At 58.2% G+C, this 19,594-nt stretch overlaps 3 protein-coding genes across 4 annotated transcripts in view; 1 reads left to right on the top strand and 2 right to left on the bottom strand.

Moving 5' to 3' along the window:
- TMEM104 (transmembrane protein 104) overlaps positions 1 to 1,920 on the bottom strand; it is a 43,725-nt gene extending 41,805 nt beyond the window's left edge. For both annotated transcript variants that reach the window (XM_063176099.1, XM_063176100.1), the window contains exons 1-2: positions 1,871 to 1,920; positions 460 to 584 (exon numbers count right to left, since the gene is read on the bottom strand). In XM_063176099.1, the coding sequence (XP_063032169.1) occupies positions 460 to 504 (45 nt within the window). In that variant the 5' untranslated portion in view covers positions 505 to 584; positions 1,871 to 1,920. The remainder of the gene's footprint in view (positions 1 to 459; positions 585 to 1,870) is intronic.
- Positions 1,921 to 2,399: 479 nt separating this feature from the next.
- NAT9 (N-acetyltransferase 9 (putative)) lies at positions 2,400 to 6,435 on the top strand. The gene is made up of 6 exons (XM_063175783.1): positions 2,400 to 2,743; positions 4,010 to 4,119; positions 5,108 to 5,242; positions 5,463 to 5,522; positions 5,699 to 5,793; positions 5,881 to 6,435. Exons 1-6 carry the CDS (start codon positions 2,667 to 2,669, stop codon positions 6,025 to 6,027), a joined length of 624 nt encoding a protein of 207 aa, XP_063031853.1. The 5' UTR covers positions 2,400 to 2,666; the 3' UTR covers positions 6,028 to 6,435.
- Positions 6,436 to 8,764: 2,329 nt separating this feature from the next.
- NHERF1 (NHERF family PDZ scaffold protein 1) lies at positions 8,765 to 18,466 on the bottom strand. Its single transcript, XM_063175762.1, has 6 exons — positions 18,032 to 18,466; positions 11,981 to 12,142; positions 11,106 to 11,259; positions 10,562 to 10,602; positions 9,930 to 10,031; positions 8,765 to 9,824 (listed from the first exon to the last, which is right to left on the bottom strand). The coding sequence occupies exons 1-6, from the start codon at positions 18,422 to 18,424 to the stop codon at positions 9,672 to 9,674; spliced, it is 1,005 nt and encodes a 334-aa protein (XP_063031832.1). The 5' UTR covers positions 18,425 to 18,466; the 3' UTR covers positions 8,765 to 9,671.
- Between the last annotated feature and the right edge of the window lie 1,128 nt (positions 18,467 to 19,594).

Here is a 19,594-nt window from a genome sequence, read left to right as displayed (position 1 = left end):
TGAAGTGGTAGAAAACAAATTACTGCAACAGCTGCAGCTAAGTAAACTTCGAGCAATTCAGGGGGAAATGTTTACATAAAGCAACAAAAAGGAAGAAAGTGGCGTAGTTTCAATGTCCAAGTCCCCCCTGTCTATTCCAATGACAATTTGGGTTGATGAAAACATTACCAAAATGTAAGAAAGTGGGCAGAAGGATGAAGAGCTGGTATGGGACATGAAGCTCTTTCTAGCACTTTTAGATCTATACTTCAAGCACACATCATCCCTTCACCTTATGAAAAATCACCTGTGATGTCAAAAAACCCCACATAACTACAAACACCAAGCACCTTTGACCCCCATAATCTCCTGAAATGCTGAGGTTATGTCCATGAGGAAGTAGGACTTGCAAGCAAAATGCTGAGGAAGGAGGATTTTGAAAAGAATCTTGTGACCAAACGCACAAGGAGCAGAACTTACATAGGGAGAGTAAAGCTCTCCAGTGTCAGTGATGCCACCTGCCATCCTGGAGAGGGAGGGGAAGCCCAGAGCAGAGCCAGAAGGGTGTTTGTGAAAGGGTGTTTGCAACTTCTGCCACCTCTAACCTAGGGAAACATCATAACACTGTGTTATCTTTGCTGGGAAAAGGAAGAACTCACAAGTTAGCTTTGGCACATCAGTTTTCTGGTATTTGAACAGATTTCAGCAGGATCTTGCCCTTCAGACAGACCCCACTTGGTTCAGTACCCTGTGAGAAGTTTTCATACCTGTTAAAACTGGTTTAAAAGCAACCAAAAGGCCCTGCCCTTTCACAGCATGTGATGACCAAACTTCATCTTCTCCAAACAGCCAGAGGGGCTGTTCCAGACAACTAAAACCTCAAGAGGAAAAATTACTGCCTTGCAGATGATCTCAAACTGCTGCTTCTCATGCAGCTACTACTCCTTGCAAACATGTGCCTCCCACAAATCAAAAAACCAACCTAAAGTCTCTCCTCCTAAATTCAAGTACAGAAATAAGTAGACAAATTAAAATATTGGACCTATTAAAGACACACCAAGATGTTTTTCATGCACCAACATTTCCAAAGCAGAAGTATCTGGGAAGCTTTACATTGTTTCTAAAAAACTAGATGTGTATGGAGGAACTGAAGCCTTCTGGAAGGTTTCTGTGTCAATAATTAGCCATAATTGCATTAAGGGCTTCACACTTCTACATGTGCTCCTATTCAGCCCCAGCAGCTGGGACAAACCATCAGCACAAGCTGAGCTCCACGACAAAGCCCAGTTAGAAGCTTGTACACCCACGCTGAATGCCAGGAAAGAATCAGGCAGCGTAACTCACTGAGGTCACAACCGACCAGCCTCAGGAGGAGAGATCAAACACCGCCTTTTACAGCAAACCTCGGCTCAAAACACTGAAGCCAAGCTTGGTAAACACGGAGCCAGCAGAAAGACAACGGACGCTCCGGGCCGGGGCCGGGGCCAGCGCGTCCCCGTGCAGGCCCCAGCCCGGGCGGGGGAAACCGACACCGGGAGCCCCGAGGGCACCAGGAACCCCCGAGGGCACCAGAGCTCCCCGGCCCTCCCCCGGCCTGCACCGCAGGCGGAACGCTGCTCGCACCCCCTGCCCTCCCCGGGGGAACTCCCCCGGCCCCACAGAGCGCCGACAACCCCGGCAGCCCCCCCCTCACCCCGGGGCGCTCTCCCCAGGCGCGGGTCCCGCCGCTCCGGTGCACACCCCGGCCCGCAGCAGGACCCTCCCCAGGCCTGTCCCCGCCCGTCGAGCCCCTTCCCGGCGCTCGGCGCACGCTGTCCCCGCTCAGGGCCGCCCCACAGCCCCTCCGAGGGCCGCGTCCCGCCCGGGCCCCGCGGGACCCCCGGCCCCTCACCAGCGCCAGCGGCTCGTGCCGGCGGCCCCGCCCCCGGCCGCGCGGGGGCACTCACGGCGCACGCGCTGCCCAAGCGCGGGGCCTTCCGCGCACGTGACAGGCTCGCGGGGCGGGGCGGGGTGAAGGCGGCGATCGTGATTGGGTGAGGGTAGGGGGCGGGGCGTGGGAGGGACGGGGTGGGGCCCCAAGGGGCGTGAGTACGAATGGGCGCGGCCCAGGAGGGGGCGTGGCATTGAAAATGGGGTAGGGCAGAAAGGGGCGTGGCCGTGCCAGGAAGGGGCGTGTCCAGGGGAGGGAGAAGTGGGACGGGGATGGAGCAGGGCCGGGGACAGGGGGAAGGCACCGACCGTGATTGGGCCACAGGAGGAGCGGGGCCGCGCGAGAGGCGGGGCCCCGCAGGAACATGGGCGGGGCAATAGGAGTGGAGTCGTGGAGAGGCGGGGCGGGGGCGCGGCACGAGGGGGGCGGGGTCACACGGGGCGGAGCGGTGACGCCACACATTCCGTAGCTGGACGGCCCCGGGGTCTGTGCGCATGCGTGGGAGGCCGTAGGGCGGGCGCGCGTGAGCTCCCGGTGCCGGGTCGGTCCCGGGTCCCCTGCCCAGCCCCGGGGTCCCGTCGGGATGGCGGAGCTGCGATTCGGGCCTGTTAATGCGGCCGCATTGGTGCGACCTGGGCCATCCGCACTCTGAGAGCCGCCTCTCGCTCCCGGAAGGCGCCAGGCCGCGTTGCCCCATCCCTTGGCCTCGCCGGGCACACGGAGCGGGGTGCCGGGTCTCCCCCTCAGTGCAGAGGCCATGAAGATTAACCAGGACACGGTGCTGCGGGGCAAGAAGGTGACGCTGGTGCCCTACACCGCTGCACACGTGCCCCGGTACGTAGCCGTGCCCGTGCCCTCCTCGGACGCTCATGCACGGTCCGATTCCTCTCCTCCCTTTGCAGACAGTGCTGGGTCGGGACGGGGCCGCTTCCCCCGGAATCAGCCAGCGATTCACCCTCAGTGCCCTGGGGTGGCAGCGCCGTCCCTGTCCCGCTGAGCTCGGTGCCAGCTCTGCTGTCAGAGCCCCGCCTGTGCCGCTGGGAGATCCCGGCTCTGAGGGAGCACCGCAGTTCTTGCGTTCACTGAGGCCTTTCCCCGGTGACGGTGCAAGAGCAAAGCTTCGGCGTGTAAAGCCAGGTGGATGGTTGATGAATTAGGCATGCCAACAGTTTGTAAAGTAAATCAGCACAAAGATAGCAGCGTTAGTGTTTTTGTCAGTGTCCAGGAGGTGCTGTGTCAGTGTTGCTCAGGATGAAATGCATCAGAACTCCAAAACATCAGGTGTGTGGGATCTCAGCACCTCAGGACTGATGTGCAGAGTGACCGAGACCACCCTTGGGGGGCTCGGGAGTCCTGGAATGTTGCCAGAAGTGTCTGGTGGCTGGACTTTGATCCTACACGGGAGACGACGCCTGTATGAGGATGGGAGGATTTCACTGGGATAAATGGTGAAGGGATAAGTTAATTAGAGAGTGAAACACAAGATTTCTGTACAGGGGGGTCTAAAGAAGTACGATGGAGGAATTGGGGTGTGTCCTGTCCTTCTTCTTCTTCTTGGCCTCCATCTTCTGTGGTGATGTTGGCACTTTGGGATTGGTTATTACTAAAGGTGTACTGGTTAATAAGGGGAAAAGGTATTGGGGAAAATTGATAAATATTGTATACGTAATTTTGAGTATAAAGATAGGTGACCGCCCCGGGGGCTCTCAGTGTGCTCATGGCTGGCTGCTGTGCAGACCTCTGTTGGGCCGAGAGAAAATCTTTTAGATAAACAATTAATAAACACCGAGACCGAGAAAAACCCTGAAGCCTCTTCTCGTCCTTTGGAGCGCGGGCTGTCCAAGGCCACCCCGGGCCTTTCCAGGTCACCTAAACAGCCCAGAAACCAACACAGGTGTGCATTGGGCACTCCAGACAAAGCCACAGGACAGGCAAACTTCCTAAATTTCCAGAGGGCATTGTGTTCCATAAAGGACAGAGGCTTGAAGATACATTTTAAGTTGCCACAAAAGCCGGGCTGGTGTTTCCAGAGCTGACCCCTGGAGCACTGGGAGGGATCCTCCTGAGTGCTGCAGTGATGTGGGGCCGGCTCCATTCCAGGTACCACGAGTGGATGCAGTCGGAGGAGCTGCAGCGCCTGACGGCCTCGGAGCCCCTGAGCCTGGAGCAGGAGTACAAGATGCAGCGCAGCTGGCGGGACGACACCGACAGTGAGCATCTGGAATGCTTTCTGACCGAGGGTGGGAGTGGTGAGCAGGTCCTTTCCATTCTGGGAAGGACTCTCAGTGAGCTGTGAGTGCCCTGTGAGCGAGTTCCCATAAGCCAGAGGGGATGTGACACTTTCTACAACAGCAGCTTGAACAGGTTTTCTCATTACAGCTGGTATATATTCAGGGAAGTGGAGAATATCCACTTCCTCGAGCTGTTTGTGTCTTTTTTATGCAGTTTTCCCAAAGACTGTAGTGATTCATTCCCCACAGCATTTTGTGCTGAGCTAAAAATCATTAAGCATCACTCCTGCACAGCCAACACTCCCCAGGTCTGATCGTTGCAAAAAAGTAGAAGGATATACAACAGGTAGAAGGAAATACAACAAAGGTTGTATTTCTCCTTGATAAATTGTACAACTTTATGATCACCTGGTTGAGGTGTGTTGACTATATTGGTTCCTTGACTCTCCTACAGGTAATGAATCACTGCCCATAAAAGCCTGGTAGAAATTTAGTGAGCTGAAAAATACTGAAGCTGGCAAAGAGCTCAGTCTGGAGCATTTGTCTTAGGTGGCATAAAAAGACCTTACTCAGAGTGGCAATAATGTGGACCAGGTGAATCACTCAGTCTCAGCCTCTTGTGCACCAAAACAATTCTTTGCCCCAACTTGCTGCTGAGTAAGACAAGGCAAGGAGACCTCAGACATAGGAAGGAAGTTTTCACACTTCTTCCACAGGCTGTCTCTAGTCTTGGTGTCTGTGTCACCCTCACAAAAGGTTTTTCCAAGTATTTTTTCCTTTCTGCAGGTGGGAACAGGCACACCTGGTCACCTGGTGTGGGAAGCCAAATTATTAACTCTTCCTTGCTGTTAACATGTGGAAACTGTTATTCCTCTGTCCATTATGCACCTTTAATTTCATTCTTTGGTCATTTATGAATAATTATCAGCACACTCTGAGGATGCTGCCACATTTTTGTTTTCCCCAGAGTGCACCTTCATCGTGCTGGACTCGGAGCTCTGGCCTGGGCAGGAGGAGGAGAACTCCATGGTTGGGGATGTGAATCTCTTCCTCACCAACACCGAGGACCCGACTGTGGGCGAGATCGAAATCATGATTGCAGGTCAAGTTCTGCTTCACAGCTTGGGGCTCTGTCACTGTGGCTGCGTGCTGCAGAGAGGTGTTGATGTTCCTGCATCAGCTTTTTTTTCTCATGCTTTACCATGGCTGTTCAGCCCTGATCAGCCCCTGGCATGCCCAGGACACAGCCTCCTCTGACAAGTGCCTGCTGTGGCTGGTTTGTCTCCCCCAGCTGGATGCTGACTCTGTGCTGTCTCTTTCAGAGCCCAGCTGCCGTGGCAGAGGGTTTGGCAAGGAGGCAACTCTGCTGATGATGGCCTATGGTGAGGGTGGCTCAGTGCACGAACAGGAGTGTGGGGGGCTGAGGTCTGGGAGCACATAATTCCCAGTGATACAGGCAGGGTAGCAAGGGATGCATCTGGCCCACAGGACAGGAGTCTTGTGCTTTTATAGATGTGGCATGTAATAGAAGTGCCTCTCTCTCTGATTTCTCCTGCAGGAGTGAGAAAACTGGGGATCACCAAGTTTGAGGCTAAGATTGGTCAGGAAAATGAAGCCAGTATCTGCATGTTCAAAAAGCTTCACTTTAAGGAGGTGCAGTAACAGCCCATCTCCCCAGAGGATGTGAGCAGCATTTGCCCTGTGGCCGGGCTTGAGCTGCTTTCTCTGTGTGTGCTGCAGGTTGCTGTGAACAGCATTTTCCAGGAGGTGACCCTGAGGCTGGATGTCAGTGACCAGGAGAGACAGTGGCTCCTGGAGCAGACAAAGCACGTGGAGGAGAAGAGTTACGCTGAGCTGAAGCAGCCAGCTGGGGTGCAGGACAGCTGACAGACACCTCCAGACACCAGCTGGGTTTCCAGGGAGAAGTTGGACGTTGTTGCAAGGTCTGGGTGTGGAGGACACCAGGGAGCCAACACTGGAGCTGTTCTGTCTCCTTCAGCTGCTTTGTCGTCTTGTCAACTTTGCACTTTGCTCCACCAGCCAGGATTACTGCCTGAAATTTGGACCTGGGGAACAGCCACTAACTCATAGGTTTGGCTAGGAATGACTCTGACTTTGATTTGCTGTTCCAACAGAGCCTAAAATCACCAGCAGTTGATTCCTGGACAAGCAGAAACTTCTCCCACTGCTCTTACATCAGGATTCATCAGCGAGGAGGTTTCATATACTGGCAGCTCATTCTTTTTTACTCTTGAATAAAAAATAAAAAAATCACAAAGATTCTGAAGTGCCTGAGCACTACGTGTGGCTAAGCTGCTTTCTTTGGCAGCTCAAAAAGTGGCTCAGAAGTTGTAAAGGACAGCAGAGACCCTTTAAACCCAGTTTCCTGGGGTGTGGTAGGTTGCAGGGGGGCACTGCTGGGTCCTGGCAGGGAGGAGCTCAGATGGGGGTGAGCACAAACAAAGGGCAAGCTAATATGATGGAAATTGTTGATATTGGCTGATCAAGGCTGGAGCTGAGCCCCAGCACTATGAGGGGGCTGAGAGCTACAGGAGGCTTCTGAGACAAACCCCCTCCAGCTTCAGGGCTGAAAACCTCAGGCCAGCAGTGATGTTGCACTTCATTTTCCTTGGCTGCTTTGCTGAAAGAAAGGAGAATGCACTGAAAGGAGCCAGCTCCCTTCTTCCACCAGCTCAGGACTCACTCTGCTGGTCCTGGAGGGTCCATTTGCTGCTCTCCACTAAGATAAAGATGAACGTGGGGGAAAGATCTCTTGCTGGGGGGCAGATGTACTTAGGGCAGGAGTTATCCAGCCTCTGCTGCAGTAGATCTGAGGTCCATGGATGAAAAAGAGGCACTTGCCTGAATCCCATGGACAAACTTCCCTGTGGAGTGACTCAGCCTGACCTGTCCTGCCCCACACACACTGTCCACAGCAGGGAAGCTGCTAAGAGTAGAGGACAGAAGGTAAGAAGGATAACTGATGCTCCTTTGTGTTTTCATACTGTAACAGCAGCTCAAATCCTAGACTGCAAATTATCTGTTTCAGTGATAGAAGATCAGGTAATAACTTTCAGATTTGCCGAGGGATGTTTTGGAGATTGGCAGTCTGTGGAATTTTTATTGTTGCTGTGCCTGTGTTTGTAGGGCCTGGGGGCTTTAGTTTTCCAATTTTAGCTAATTTAAATACATTATTCCTGTGACTAATATTAAAGCCAAGTATGGGAACAGCGTATCATGGCATTTTAAACAAGTATTTAGTGTGGATTTAGTTGTAGTGAAAGCTTTGTGTGGTAATAAAGTGAAGAGCTGCTCTACTTCCTGCTGGGATTACCATGACAAGGGCTGGTAATCCTCCTGCCCCTCAGATTTGCAGAACCTGCTGGGTGAACTGCTGGCTCTGGTGCTCCTTCCGTGAAGTGTCTCATCCCTCTGCCAGAGGAGCGAGGCCAAACCAGCAGGAGAGATGGAGCTGGGCTGGGATTTGCTCCCCTAAAACCCGACCAATGTGGGAAAAATAATTTCTTTTCCCCTCTGCTGCCGGGGGAAGGGGCAGGGTGATCTCCTGTGCCCACTCCTGTGCCCGGCTGGTTGCTCTGGAGGCAGCGAGGGCCCCGCTTGGCATCCCCGGGCTCGGCAGGCGGCTGGGAACAGCCTTTCCCTGGCAACCCTCACAGAGCTGGGCATGGCCCGGAGCTCAGCCCACCCCAGAGGCTGGGGACAAGAGTCCTGGCAGGGCTCACACAGGGCTCCCACAGGGAACCAGTGCCCAGCTGCTCTGAGCAGGCCAAGAGGCAAAAGATGCTGCTGGGACCCACTGGGTGCCCCCACTCCCGCCCTGCTCCCTGTGGCATCCATGCCAGGTAGGGGTGTCCTGCTGCCCCCGTGGGATGAGGATGGGAAAACAGGGGATGGGGGCTCACCTTCCCTCAGAGGACACGTTGTTGGAGGATGAGACAAGTTGGAATGGGCTCCCCCTGCTTCCAGGAGGAAGTGACAGCCTGCACATCCCCAGGAATCTGGTGGCACTTTGTCACCTAGGTGTCACTTGAGGCGCAAAGATCTGTGACCGTTTGTGTGCTCAGGTGGAAAAGCTTCTTTGCAGATTTGGAGCACAAAACAAGAGTGTGCAGAAGGGGAGGAAGCAAAGATACCAGAGAGAGGCCAGGCACAGCCCTGCCTTGTCCCACTGTGCCAGCCAAGGCTACATCCATTCATTCAGAGGGACAAGCACCCCTCCCCTCGCTGATCCCCCTGCCTTCCCTCAACCCAGGTGCAACCCAGACTCATCCCAAAAACCCCCGCAGGGGCTGGGGGCACATTTGGGCTGCCCCAAACAAAGCTCCTGCCCTCCAGCCTGGCCAGCAGACCCAGATTAGAGCTTTGCATCACCCCCCTCCCTGCCCCCCCTCACTCCCCAGGGATTAAAGCTCATTAATCACCCCGAGGCATTAACCCCCACTGGGACCAGCCGGTGCCTCCTCAACCCCTCAGCCTGTCCCCATCACGTGCTAGATGTGGCCCAGTACCCCCCAGTTACCCATTTTCCCCCCAAGCCCCAGAGGGCCACAGCAAGCCCCCTGCACCCTCTCAGGCTCTGGAAGGATTTAGCCTTAAACCAGACTTGTGAAGTCAGAAAGGTTTATTCCAGTAAACAGAATTTCTCTTGAGCTCAACAGTACAACAACACCTGATTGCAGCACATGGAAACAAAACATCCACCGGAAGAATTTCCACAAAATACAGGTTAAAAAAAAATAGATGTGATTGGAAAAACACTCATTTCAGAAAAAAAACCAAAAAGTCTGTGAGAAGCTTTTAAATTAAACAGTGTTGGATTCAAACCCTGATTGGCTCTGTCTCCGGGAGTGTGCAGGAGAGCAAAGGAGACTATTATTGCTTGCTGTGCTGGCTCCAGACACCCTCTCCTCTCCCAAAATTTGCCCCAGGGCAGGGTGCTGGGCACTCCCCCGTGCTGGGCACCCATACCCCTCCTTGCAGCTGCAGAGGCAAAGGGACAGGGTCATTGTGGACGGAGCTTGCCAGGCCAGGGGGAAATGCCCTGGCTGTGGTCAGTGGCTGGGCAGGTGGGGTTTGGGAGAAGACATTAAAGCCTCAGGTTTTACAGCTAAAGGGTAATTTGGGGGGGAGGGATCTCAAACAGAGATGAGGTTTGGGGTGGGGGAAGAAACAGGGAACGGTGGGGACCAGGAGTGTTGAGCATCAGGCCACCCCAAACCCTTGATCCCTCCCAAACCCTTGCTTGTGCTTACCAGGGTGTGCAGGGCTTCAAGGCAGGGCTGGAGGAGCACCCTGGGGATGAGCTTTCGGGAGGGGGCACCCCCAGCACCCCCGGGCCAGAACCCCTCTGCAGGGATGCTCACTGGCCACCAAGCCCAGCTCTTGGGTCAGGGTGGAGGGAGCAGCCCCACATCTGTACCAGGAGCCCCTGGCAGGGAGGAGAGGAGTGCAGGAGAGGTGGGTATGGGGCTGGGGGGGGTCTAGAAGACACCCACCCTGCCTCAGGGCCTTCACAGGTTGCTGAACAGTTCGTTTTTCTTGCTCCAGTCCATCTGGGGTGCCCTCTTGCTGGTGCGCTTCTGGTGCGCGCGCTCCTTGGCCACGGCCAGCGGGATGTCGAGGTCCAGCAGGGAGCCGGACGCGGAGTGGCGTTTGTCACCGTCCTGTGGGTGTTTGACACCGGCTGGGGCTCAGAGGGGCGTCAGCCCCACGGCTGGGCGGGGGTAACCCAGGCCCAGGCACCGCCTCCCCCACGCTCCCGGCCCTACCTGGCCGCGGCTCTCGCTGGGGCTCGGCGGGGACACGGCCGGGGCCGCGGGGCTGGGCGGGCGCTGCGACACCGGCACCGGCGGCGGCTCGGCCCCGTTCTCCTGAGGGGAGCAGGGACACGGCGTGAGCTCCAGCCCCGGGGCCTGACAGCGGCCTCCAGAGCCGCAAACCCCACCCAGGGGGCCGTGAAATCCGTCCTTGCTGCACGTAATCCCCGGCAAGCTCCAGGCACATAAATACCTCCAGCGCTGCCCATCGGGGCGGGCAGGGATTAAACCCCGGCCTGACTGCCCTGGCTTTAGCAGGAGGAGGAGGAGGAGGAGGAGGAGGGTGGCTGCAGGGCTGGGTGCTACTTCCCTACTGCAGCACAAGGGCTCCCAGCCCTAGAGTATCAGAAGGCAAAAGAGAGCAGGAAAACAGCCACCTCCATCAAACTCAGCACCACAAGCTGAGTTTCCCCTTCCTGGAGGACACCAGGTCCCTTCCCAGTGGCACCAGCTCTTGTGTGGCAGGCTGAGACCACTGCAGTGTCTGGTGGCATCCCCCACCCATGGGCACAGGGGACATGAACAGGAGGGTCCCTGACTGGAGATGGGCATACATGGAATTAAAATCAAGACAAGGCTCTTACCTTCCCTATGTCACCATTGGTGACTGGTTCTGGCAAGGGACCTGTGGGATAAGGACACAGGGTGAGGATGTGTTTGCTTTGTCCCCTTGCCAGTGGAGGGCAAGCCAAGGCTGCACATGGCCAATGCTCACACAACACTGCCCAGGCTCTGGCCAGGTCCTGAATTTTTTAACCACCCGCTGCAGCCAGCCCCGTGGCACAGGGGAATGGTGGCATCCACATGATGGCAGCTGCGATGTGGAGCCCAGTGAGACCCCTTCCCCATCCTCCTGGAGAGCAAAGGGCAGCTGATGCCTGTTTGCTGGCCAGGCCATAAACCCTGCCAAAGTGCAACCCAGGGCCATAAACCTGCCCACGTCAGCCCCATCAGCCCTGCATGGGGCCCTTGGCTAAGCAGGGAGACGCCAAAGCCAGGTGATTCTGCTTGGCCCTAAGGTGATAAGGCCACCTCCCAGGGCTCAGCACCCTTAGGTTTGGTGAGAAGGTGACACGGAGCCGCCAGAGGTGGCACAAACCCCTCCCAGAGGCACAGTCCCCAGCCCACCTGTCAGGTGCTGCTCTGAGGGCACCACCTTGCACTTCTTGAAGAACTCATCTGTGAGGATGTCCACCACCAGCAGCCTGGTCTCGTCACCACTGGCCTTGATGGCTGCCACAACGTCACTGTGCTGCTTGCCCTCCATGCACACACCATTCACCTGCAGGTACACATCACCACTGGAGCTGGGGGACATCCATCCCTCACAAGCACCATGCAGGGGTCAGGTACCAGCCTTGGTACCGCTCATAATGCCAGCACAGCCACCCCATAGCCCCCACAGGCATTCATGGCCTCACAGGGATTAGCAGTGAAGCCAGAAAAAAAACTCATTAAAAGCAGATTTTCCTCTGAGTAATTGGCATGGGGTCAAATGGGCAAAGCTGGCAGGGAACTCCCAACAGCACATGGACCTGGGGCTGGCTCAAACCCTTGTGCCAAGCGATGGTCTCCAGAAACCCCACAAGCTTCACCCCAGAAGAGGCAGCAGCCCCACACCCCGGTGAGCAGCAGGGCTGGGGCTCAGCCGGTCCTTGCTCTCATGGATCCTCATCCCACGCGGCACAAACCTGAGCTCATCCCCACCCCGGTCACACCTGACAGCAGGAGTCGCCATCAGCGTGCACCTTGTCCCAGCCTGTGCCACCCCAGGGGATCCCCGGGGACAGTGCCACTGCTCATTAACCCGCAGACAGCTCATTAGTGCCCAGTGCCAGCCCTCCCCAGCGCTGCACCCGTGGGTGGGGACCGGCAGGCTGGCGCAGGTCGGGCGGCTGTGCCGTGAGTCACCAGCGGCAGCAGGGACACCGTGTGCCTCCCAGGCTGTGGGGGAGTGCCAAGGCTCCCAGAGAGCCCCCCGAGCCCCCCTGGCCCCAGCACACCTCGATGATGCGGTCCTGGGGGGCCAGCCCCGCCGCCTCGGCCGGCGAGCCGGGGTCCACGGCACGCACGTACTGCCCGGGGCGGCTCTTGTCACTGTGCAGGTTGAAGCCGTAGCCATCGGGGCCCTTCTTCATGTGGCACAGCCGAGGTCTCAGCTCCTCCTGCAAAGGGAACAATCTGTGGGTGAACTGCTCCCGGACCCCCAACAGCCCAGGACAGCAGCAGGAACCCCAGAGAGCTGCTGGAGCACCAGGGACACCATCCCCAGGTGGCCACCTGTGGGCACTGACACCTCAAGACAGGATGCAGGGTGCCAAACACCCCAAGACGCTGGGCTCCAATTAATTAATTAGGTTCAGGGCACACTAATTGCAGTGAAACATTGAAGAAACTTGTTATTATAGGTGTGTTCCCAGACCACACTCTTCCTTTTGGGACCAGGGCTGCAACTGCCATGAAGGTGGAGGAGGAAACCCAGCCCAGGTGGCTGGGGAGCACTCCCACTCCAGCCCATCCACTGGGAAGCTTTGGCCACTGGAGAGGTCTCAGGGGCTGGCACAGGTCCCCTGCATCACCCCCCTGCCAAGTGTCCCTCCCCATGGCAAACCCAGCCATGGGCTCAGCCCAGAGCACCCCACAGCCCCTGGCAGCAGGGCAGGGGCACACAGGGCTCAGGCAGGGGCACACAGGGCTCAGCCCAGAGCACCCCACAGCCCCTGGCAGCAGGGCAGGGGCACGCAGGGCTCAGGCAGGCAGCTGGAGCCCAGATGGAGCAGCTGTAATGCCGAGGCACCTCCATGCCCCAGCGTGACCTCCCAGGATTGCAAAACAGAAACCAGCTCCACTGGGGCGGCGTGACTGCGACGTTCCCCTCCCCAGGAGGCCACACCCAGCTCATCTGCACCTGGTTTCACCTTGACCCGTGTGTCCACCAGTACCTGGAGCCAGGGAGCCCCACTGGGGCAGCCACACTTGGCCCCCCTGGTGCCCTCTAAGCTCCCCACACAGTGAGCAGCAGGAAGAAGCAGGAGCATCCCCAGGAGCCTGGCACACAGGAACTGCCCTTGCTCAGCCAGCAGCGAGTGGGATGTCCAGGAAGCATCAGAGGAACCAGGTGACATAAACCAGACACCTGCAAGTCCCACTGTCAGAACTGCTCTGACCCTAGCACCCAATATCACTTTTACAATTTATATATTAAATGGTTTGATCCCACCTTGATCACCAGAACCTGGGCTCTGGTTGGGCTCTCCCAGCAGCCAAGGCTCACTCAAACTGCCAGAATATTCCTCACCAAGGGGGTGTATTTAATCTGTCATCTGAGATAATTTTTTTCTCTGTGGGTGCCCATAGCATCACTGAGGACAGGCACTGCAGGAATTTGCCCTCCCACACCTGCACCAGGGTGCTCTTTACCCCCTGTACAGCACTCTTGCATCTTGGCACGGAATCACCTTTGCCCACAGCAGGGAACACCTGGGTCCTGGGGTGCTGCCAGCCCATATCTGACACACTGGTGTGGCACAGGGTCCCACACGGGCTGGGGTGACACATTTACAATTGCTAAGCCCAGCGCTGCAATAAAGCCCTGATAAAGCCCCATCCTCTTGCACAACACCTTCCTTCGTGGTCAAGGCTGGCCACCACCCCAGCAGCACCTGACAACGCCCTGGGAAGGGAGGTGCAGGCAGCACCCAGCACATCTGCCAGGAGGGAAGGTGATCCCCAGATGCCTCAGCCCTGGCATGCAGGACTTGCTCTCCACGTGTGCCAGCTGCACATGCCCCATGCAGCAGCCCAGCTGTGGATTCCCTGCCTGGGTGGAGCATTGTGACCCCCTCGACTTCGCCCCTTCTGCCCTCCCCATCCCCACGCCGTGCCCAGGTGAGCAGGTTCTCAGGGTGTGACAGCAGAAATCCCAGGCAACAGTGGGGACAGACAATACCCAAAATAATGACAAAGGGCAGGAGCTGCTGGATGAAGGTGGCCCCTCCCCAGACCCCTGCCCTGGCTCAACCCTGAGCAAGGGTTCAGGCTCTGGAGCAGCTCTGTGGGGCTGCTCCACGCCGATAGCTCAGGACAAAGCCAGAGGGAGCACCCAGCAAGCGGGGCTGGCAGCGCTCCCGGGCGAGGAGGAGGAGGGAGGGCTCTGCTCCCACCCATACCAACAAAGCCCTGGCAGCCTGAGCCCGCTGAGATGCTGGAGCCATGAGTTTTGGGGGGATGGGAGATCCTGCGGGGTGGACAGATGTCTCAGGACACAGGGACAGGTCACGGCAGCGAGGGAGGCACTGATCCTGCAGAGGCAGCTGGCCAGGACAGCAGCACTCGCTGCAGGGCAGCCTGGCCAAGCCATGACCCGGCCCCCAGCAGCCCCCCAGCCCCTCCAGCCCAGCATGCCAGGCTGCCTGACCCTCCCCGAGCCACCAAAACCCTGCAGGCAGCCACCACTCTGCCATCCAGAGAGGAAAACAAATGCATCTGATCCTCCAGCAGCCGTATCCTGCCCATCCACGGGGTGAGCACCCCATGGCAGTGCATCCTTTCAGCCCCAAAGTCCCCTCTGCGCTGAGTGATGTGAGCCAAGGGGGTTTGGGGCCAACAGCCCAAGGATAGCCGTGGCTCTGGAGCTGGGAGCTGGGCAGTGGAAATGCCCCTAATTTCTCTAAGCTGCTGCATCCTGTCCTGCAAGGCCAGCAGCTCTCCTGCCGCGCTGGGATTAGCTGGCAGAGCCTTGTTACAAGCAATTACACCCTCGGGCAGGGAGGGCGGTGGGGGGAGCTGCAATCAGCCCTGCAGAGGCATCCCACGCCTCCCCTCTGACCCAGGGAAGGCAGAGAGGTCTCTGTCTGCAGAGGTGCCCGCTCAGCATGAGGACTTGAGGAGCACTGCACCGCTGCTCCTACCCTCAAACAGGATTTGGGGCACACCCAGATGTGTGCTGCCCCCCCCGCAGCACCTTCAGCCACCTGGCAGGACCAGCAACCCCAGGATTGTGGGCACCTCAGCTGCACAGCACGTCAGGACTCACACCCCATTTCCCAGCCACGCCATAGCGATTCCAGGACAGCTTTTGAAGCCTCAAGTCCCAGGAAATTCCCTGCAGCCCTACAAGCAGCATCAAGCCTGCTGGCGGCAGCAACCTTCCCAGTTACTCAAAGAGAAACACAAGAGCTCTGAGGATGCCTGAGCCAGCAAATTCACACGGGTCCCAAAATCTGGCTCACACATTCGGGCTTCATACAAAGGGGATGCAAAGCAGCCTCCTTTGCAGCATCCCTGTCACGTCCTGTTTGACTGGAGCTGCTTTTCATGCAGCTGCCTTGAGAGGAAATTTAATTCATTTCCTAATTAAACTCCAGCTACCCCAATGCAACGCTCCCAATGCCGGGGGAACTGCTCCCTGTTACACTCTGAAACCCAGCCCTGGGAGGCTCTCCCAGGTTTTACAAGGAGGGATGAGCCTTGCTGGCAGGAAGGGCTCTAATTGAACACCAAATTTGCAAGAGGGAAGCCTGAGGCTGGTAGCAAATGCCTTGCCCTGGTAGCAGAGCACTGTGCAGCTTGTATGAAACTTTCTCAAGCCACTCCCGAGCAGCTGAAGCCTCCGGAAATAAAGCTGGAGGCAGACAAACTGTCACAGCTCTTGGTGGGGGGACACCCCCAGGGCACAGGGCCCCAGGAAACGGGGCTGACCCGAGGGCTGTGAAACTCTCACCACGCTGGCTCAGCTCCGCAGACAGGAGGGCATGGACCGGCTTCCCAGGGAGGCTCAAAACCCCCACCACAGCATCAGGGGGATTTGCACACTCAGGGTTTGATAGGAATGGAAAAGGAGCCTCCCACAACTGCCTCAGGGACCTGTGGGGGTATCTGAGATCCCTGGTAGTCCCAGTCATGCAGGACCCCCAGAACAGTTTGGAGAGAGAATGGATTCTGCTGGAAGGTGGGAGACATTAAACATTGCTCACCACAAGCAGCTCTCCCAGCTCCTGAGCGTCTCCAGGCTTGTTAAACAAATAAAGGCAAGTCCAGCCCAATAAAGCAAACAGAACTCTGACATGTGCAAATCTCCTGCTTCCCCTGTGATCCCAGGAAATCCTACCAACCCACAGTGATGGGACGGGGCTGCAGGGGGATGGAGCAGCCAGCACTGGTTGCCTGCCAGTGGCCAGAAACAGCCCAGCAGTGTGTTCCTGCCTCACTGGAGAGAAATCCCTTTCTGCCTGCTCCGGCTGGGCTCAGCATCCCACCCTGCTTGGTGGGTGCCTGGCCTGGGCGATGCCTCCAAAGCCACTTTTCCGCTGGGCCCTGCCCCCAGCCACAAGATTTCCTGCTGCTACCTGTTGAGAAACCGTCTGGGGCCTCGTGGCAATGTCACCCCATGTCACCTGCTTCCTGATCTAGTGAGGAGAGAAACCGCTGGCAGTAACCATGCATGGGCTGCGCCCTGAGCCTGCTCCCCAAAACTGTGGGGAGTCTTCAGCCAAGACTGTCCCCCAAAGCCATGAGGGATCTCCAGCTGGGGCTGTCTCCCAAAATCCTGTGGGGCATCTGCAGCTTCCTAAACTCTTTCCACCACTCCAGCCAACACAGCGAGCAGGCAGCAGTCCCACAGCGTGAGAGGGCTCCATCCTCTCTGGGGACTGCACGTCCTTAGCCCCCAAGCTGGGCAGGGGACTCACCTGAGCTGCATTAAGAACATCCCCTTTATTTTTCCCAGCCCATGGAGAGGTGTGGGAGCAGAAGGCAGAGCAGAGTCTCGCTAGCCCCTGGGAGGGAGCGCTGGCACGGTGACACACGGGAGAGCAGGCACGTTCTCCCTGCATGGGGCAGCTCCAGGGCCCAGCACGGGGCCACACGTGAGGGACCTGGGATCACACAGGGGACAGCCAGCAAGACAGCACGGGGACAGAACATGGCTGTTCCCACCCAAATAAGCCCATTAAGGAGGTGCTGGAGTGATGTTTTAGGCAGGCAGTGATGAGAGCTCTGCCTGCAGTGGATCAGCCCAACCAGGGGAACAAGCACAGGCCAAAGTCCCACGGGAGATACAGCTCAAAACCACCTAATCCTCAGCAAAACCCTATGTTGACAGCAGCTCAGCAAGGCACTCAGCTCTTCTTGGGGCTCAGCATCAACACTGGGAAGGCTCCACCACTACACCAGCCTCTCTGGGAACAGGTCATAAGATTTCCCCAGAAGGTTCCTCACACTGGGAACTCAAGAGGCTGCTGCCCAGGGAGCCATCCACATGTCTGTTGTAACAACAAACACGTCTTTGCTGGGTAAATAAAAAGCAGTATTCTCTCCCAGAGCCCCTAGCGTTTCTTAGGAACCGCTTGGGGCATGAAAGGTCAGCTGTTTCTCAATTCCTCACCTTTCTACATCACTTTGTTTGTGCAACTGCTCACTCCCACGCGTGCTTAAGGCCAACATTCCCGAGTTAGGAAGCGTCTGTGGGGACTGACTGCCGGGATCGAGCCCCCAGCCCGGGAGGAGCTCTGCTCTCCACTCCACAGCAGGAGCGACTACTCACAGCACGAGTGACTGCTACCAATACCTGCAGCCTAAGCCCCGAACAACCTCTGCCACGGGATTTTCGTTGTATTTTGGGGTGGGTTAGTGCCGGCCCCCCTCAGCCCAGTTCTGGGCTCAAAGCTCCCTCCCCGTGTTGCTTTCCTCACCCCGTTTTACCGGCCCCGCAGCACAGGACCGAACGGGTTCCGCGGTGGGTCCAACCAGCCCGGTGCGCCCGCCCGCCCCCGCCCGTCACTGGGAGACAGGACCATTTAGAGGAAAAAAAATATTTAAAATAAAAAAGGCAAAGCAGACGGGCGCGGCAAGACCCGGGGCTTCTGGGGAGCCGCGTTTAAAGCAAAGTAAAAAAAGAAAGACTCGAGACCGAAACCACACACAACGCCCAGGGCGGCCGCGGCTGCCGCTCGCTCGTTTGGAAGGCGACCGCGGCCGGTCGCAACCCCTCCTCCTCGGACAACACCCTCTGCCCCGAAAACCTCCGAGCCCCGGTCCCCCGGCCGCTCATTTACCCGCTGGTCGCCACCACCGGGCTCCCGCGCCGCGGGCTCCGCCGGCACCGGAGCCGCCTGCCCGCCGACCACCGGCGGCTCGGCGCCCGCCCCGCCCTGCTTCGGCAGCTGATCCTCGGCCGTCGAGTCTACGACGAGGAGACTGACGGTGCCGGCGGCGGCGCGGATCCGCTCCACCACCTGCTGATGGCTCTCCCGCTCCACGTTCTCGCCGTCCACCTCCAGCAGCCGGTCCCCAGCGCGCAGCCCCGACCGCTCGGCCGGCGAGCCCGCCTCCACCAGACGGATGAACTGGCCCGGCTTGCCCTTCTCGCCGTGCAGGTGGAAGCCGTAGCCATCCGGGCCGCGCTCCAGGCGGCACAGCCGGGCGGCGGGGCCCGCGCCGCTGCTCATGGCGGGGGAAGCGGCGGAGCAGCAGCGGGCCCGTCCCGCCACCCGCGCTCGGCGCACTGCGCGGCAACGGGCCCGCGGCAGCCTTATATAGGGGGGCGGGGCGCGGGCCCGGCGGCCGCCAATCGGAGCGCGGGACGGGATGATGCCCGCCAAATAAGGACAGTGAGGGGCGTGGCTATGCAAAATTTAGAGGTGCGGTTATGCAAATTAGGCGGGTGGGTATGCAAATGTACTCTCGCCCCGGCGGGGCGCTCCGGGCGCGGCGCCTGCAGCGGGACCGGACCGCTCCCGCCGGGCTCCGACCCTTCCACTGCCCCGCAGCCACCCGAGCCCACCGCGGCAACTCCCGATTCTTGCTGAACTCCCCGCGCCGGGGATCGGCTCTGCCGCCGTCCCGGAGACAGCCCCACCACGGCCGGAGATCGGCGGGACGCTCCCAGCTGTTCCTGCTCCGCGGCACGTCCCGGGTGGCCTCTCGGGGAACATCCATCCCATACCCTCACCCAGTCCTTGAAGGCTGCAGTTGCTCCCAGCGCTTCTCCGACGTAGAGGGTGGAGGGATGCTCGAAGTAAAACAAAAATAAGTGAAATAAAATCCCCAAATCGCAACTGCGCGGGACGGCGGGCCGGGAAGAGGGCAGGTAACTCGTTTTGCAGTGAAAGTGAGATGCCAGCCCTGTTCCCCCAGCCGCCCCTGAACCTTGCTCAGCCCTCTGGATCTGATGGCCCGAAGGGGGGAAGGCGGAGGGAAGCCCAGGGGATTTGCTCTGCCCTGGCTCCGCGTTCTCTGCTCATGGACTGAGAAGCACAAGTAGCTGCAGGGGGTCCTGAGCATGTGAGATGCTGGGGTTTGGACTCAGACGGGACAGAGCCAGGCAGTCACCAGCGTGGGCTGCTCCGGCCGTGCCGCAGGGCTGCTGGTGCCAGGCAGAGCTGGCTCCTGGGACTGTCCCAGAGAGGACAGCACAGAGGTGTCTCCCAGCGCAGGGCCTGGCTGAAGTTCCTGGGCAAAGGTCCTCGGGGCAGCCAGGACCGAGTTTAACCGAGCTGCAGACCGCAAGCAAGGAGGGCACAGCTGCATGCCGCGGCACACGTCTCTCACAAGGCGCTCTGCCCCAAAACCCTGCTCAGGGACCCCAGCGGCCGGAGAAGCCCCGTGTGCTCGGGGGG

This window comes from Melospiza melodia, chromosome 24, assembly GCF_035770615.1.
Source record: "Melospiza melodia melodia isolate bMelMel2 chromosome 24, bMelMel2.pri, whole genome shotgun sequence".
Classification (NCBI taxonomy): domain Eukaryota; kingdom Metazoa; phylum Chordata; class Aves; order Passeriformes; family Passerellidae; genus Melospiza; species Melospiza melodia.
The sequence above is the reverse complement of the archived record's forward strand: the minus strand, read 5'-3'. Positions and strand labels throughout refer to the sequence as shown.

Bases quoted from the DNA above. Each gene is read 5' to 3' on its own strand.
- NAT9 (XM_063175783.1), top strand. From the start codon at position 2,667: ATGAAGATTAACCAGGACACGGTGCTGCGGGGCAAGAAGGTGACGCTG. The intron at 5,243-5,462 runs GTCAAGTTCTGC...TGTCTCTTTCAG, and splicing joins GATCGAAATCATGATTGCAG to AGCCCAGCTGCCGTGGCAGA. The intron at 5,523-5,698 runs GTGAGGGTGGCT...TTTCTCCTGCAG, and splicing joins TCTGCTGATGATGGCCTATG to GAGTGAGAAAACTGGGGATC.
- NHERF1 (XM_063175762.1), bottom strand. From the start codon at position 18,424: ATGAGCAGCGGCGCGGGCCCCGCCGCCCGGCTGTGCCGCCTGGAGCGC. The intron at 12,143-18,031 runs GTAAATGAGCGG...TTCCCTTTGCAG, and splicing joins CCGGTGGTGGCGACCAGCGG to GAGGAGCTGAGACCTCGGCT. The intron at 9,825-9,929 runs GTAGGGCCGGGA...AAACACCCACAG, and splicing joins CCAGCGAGAGCCGCGGCCAG to GACGGTGACAAACGCCACTC.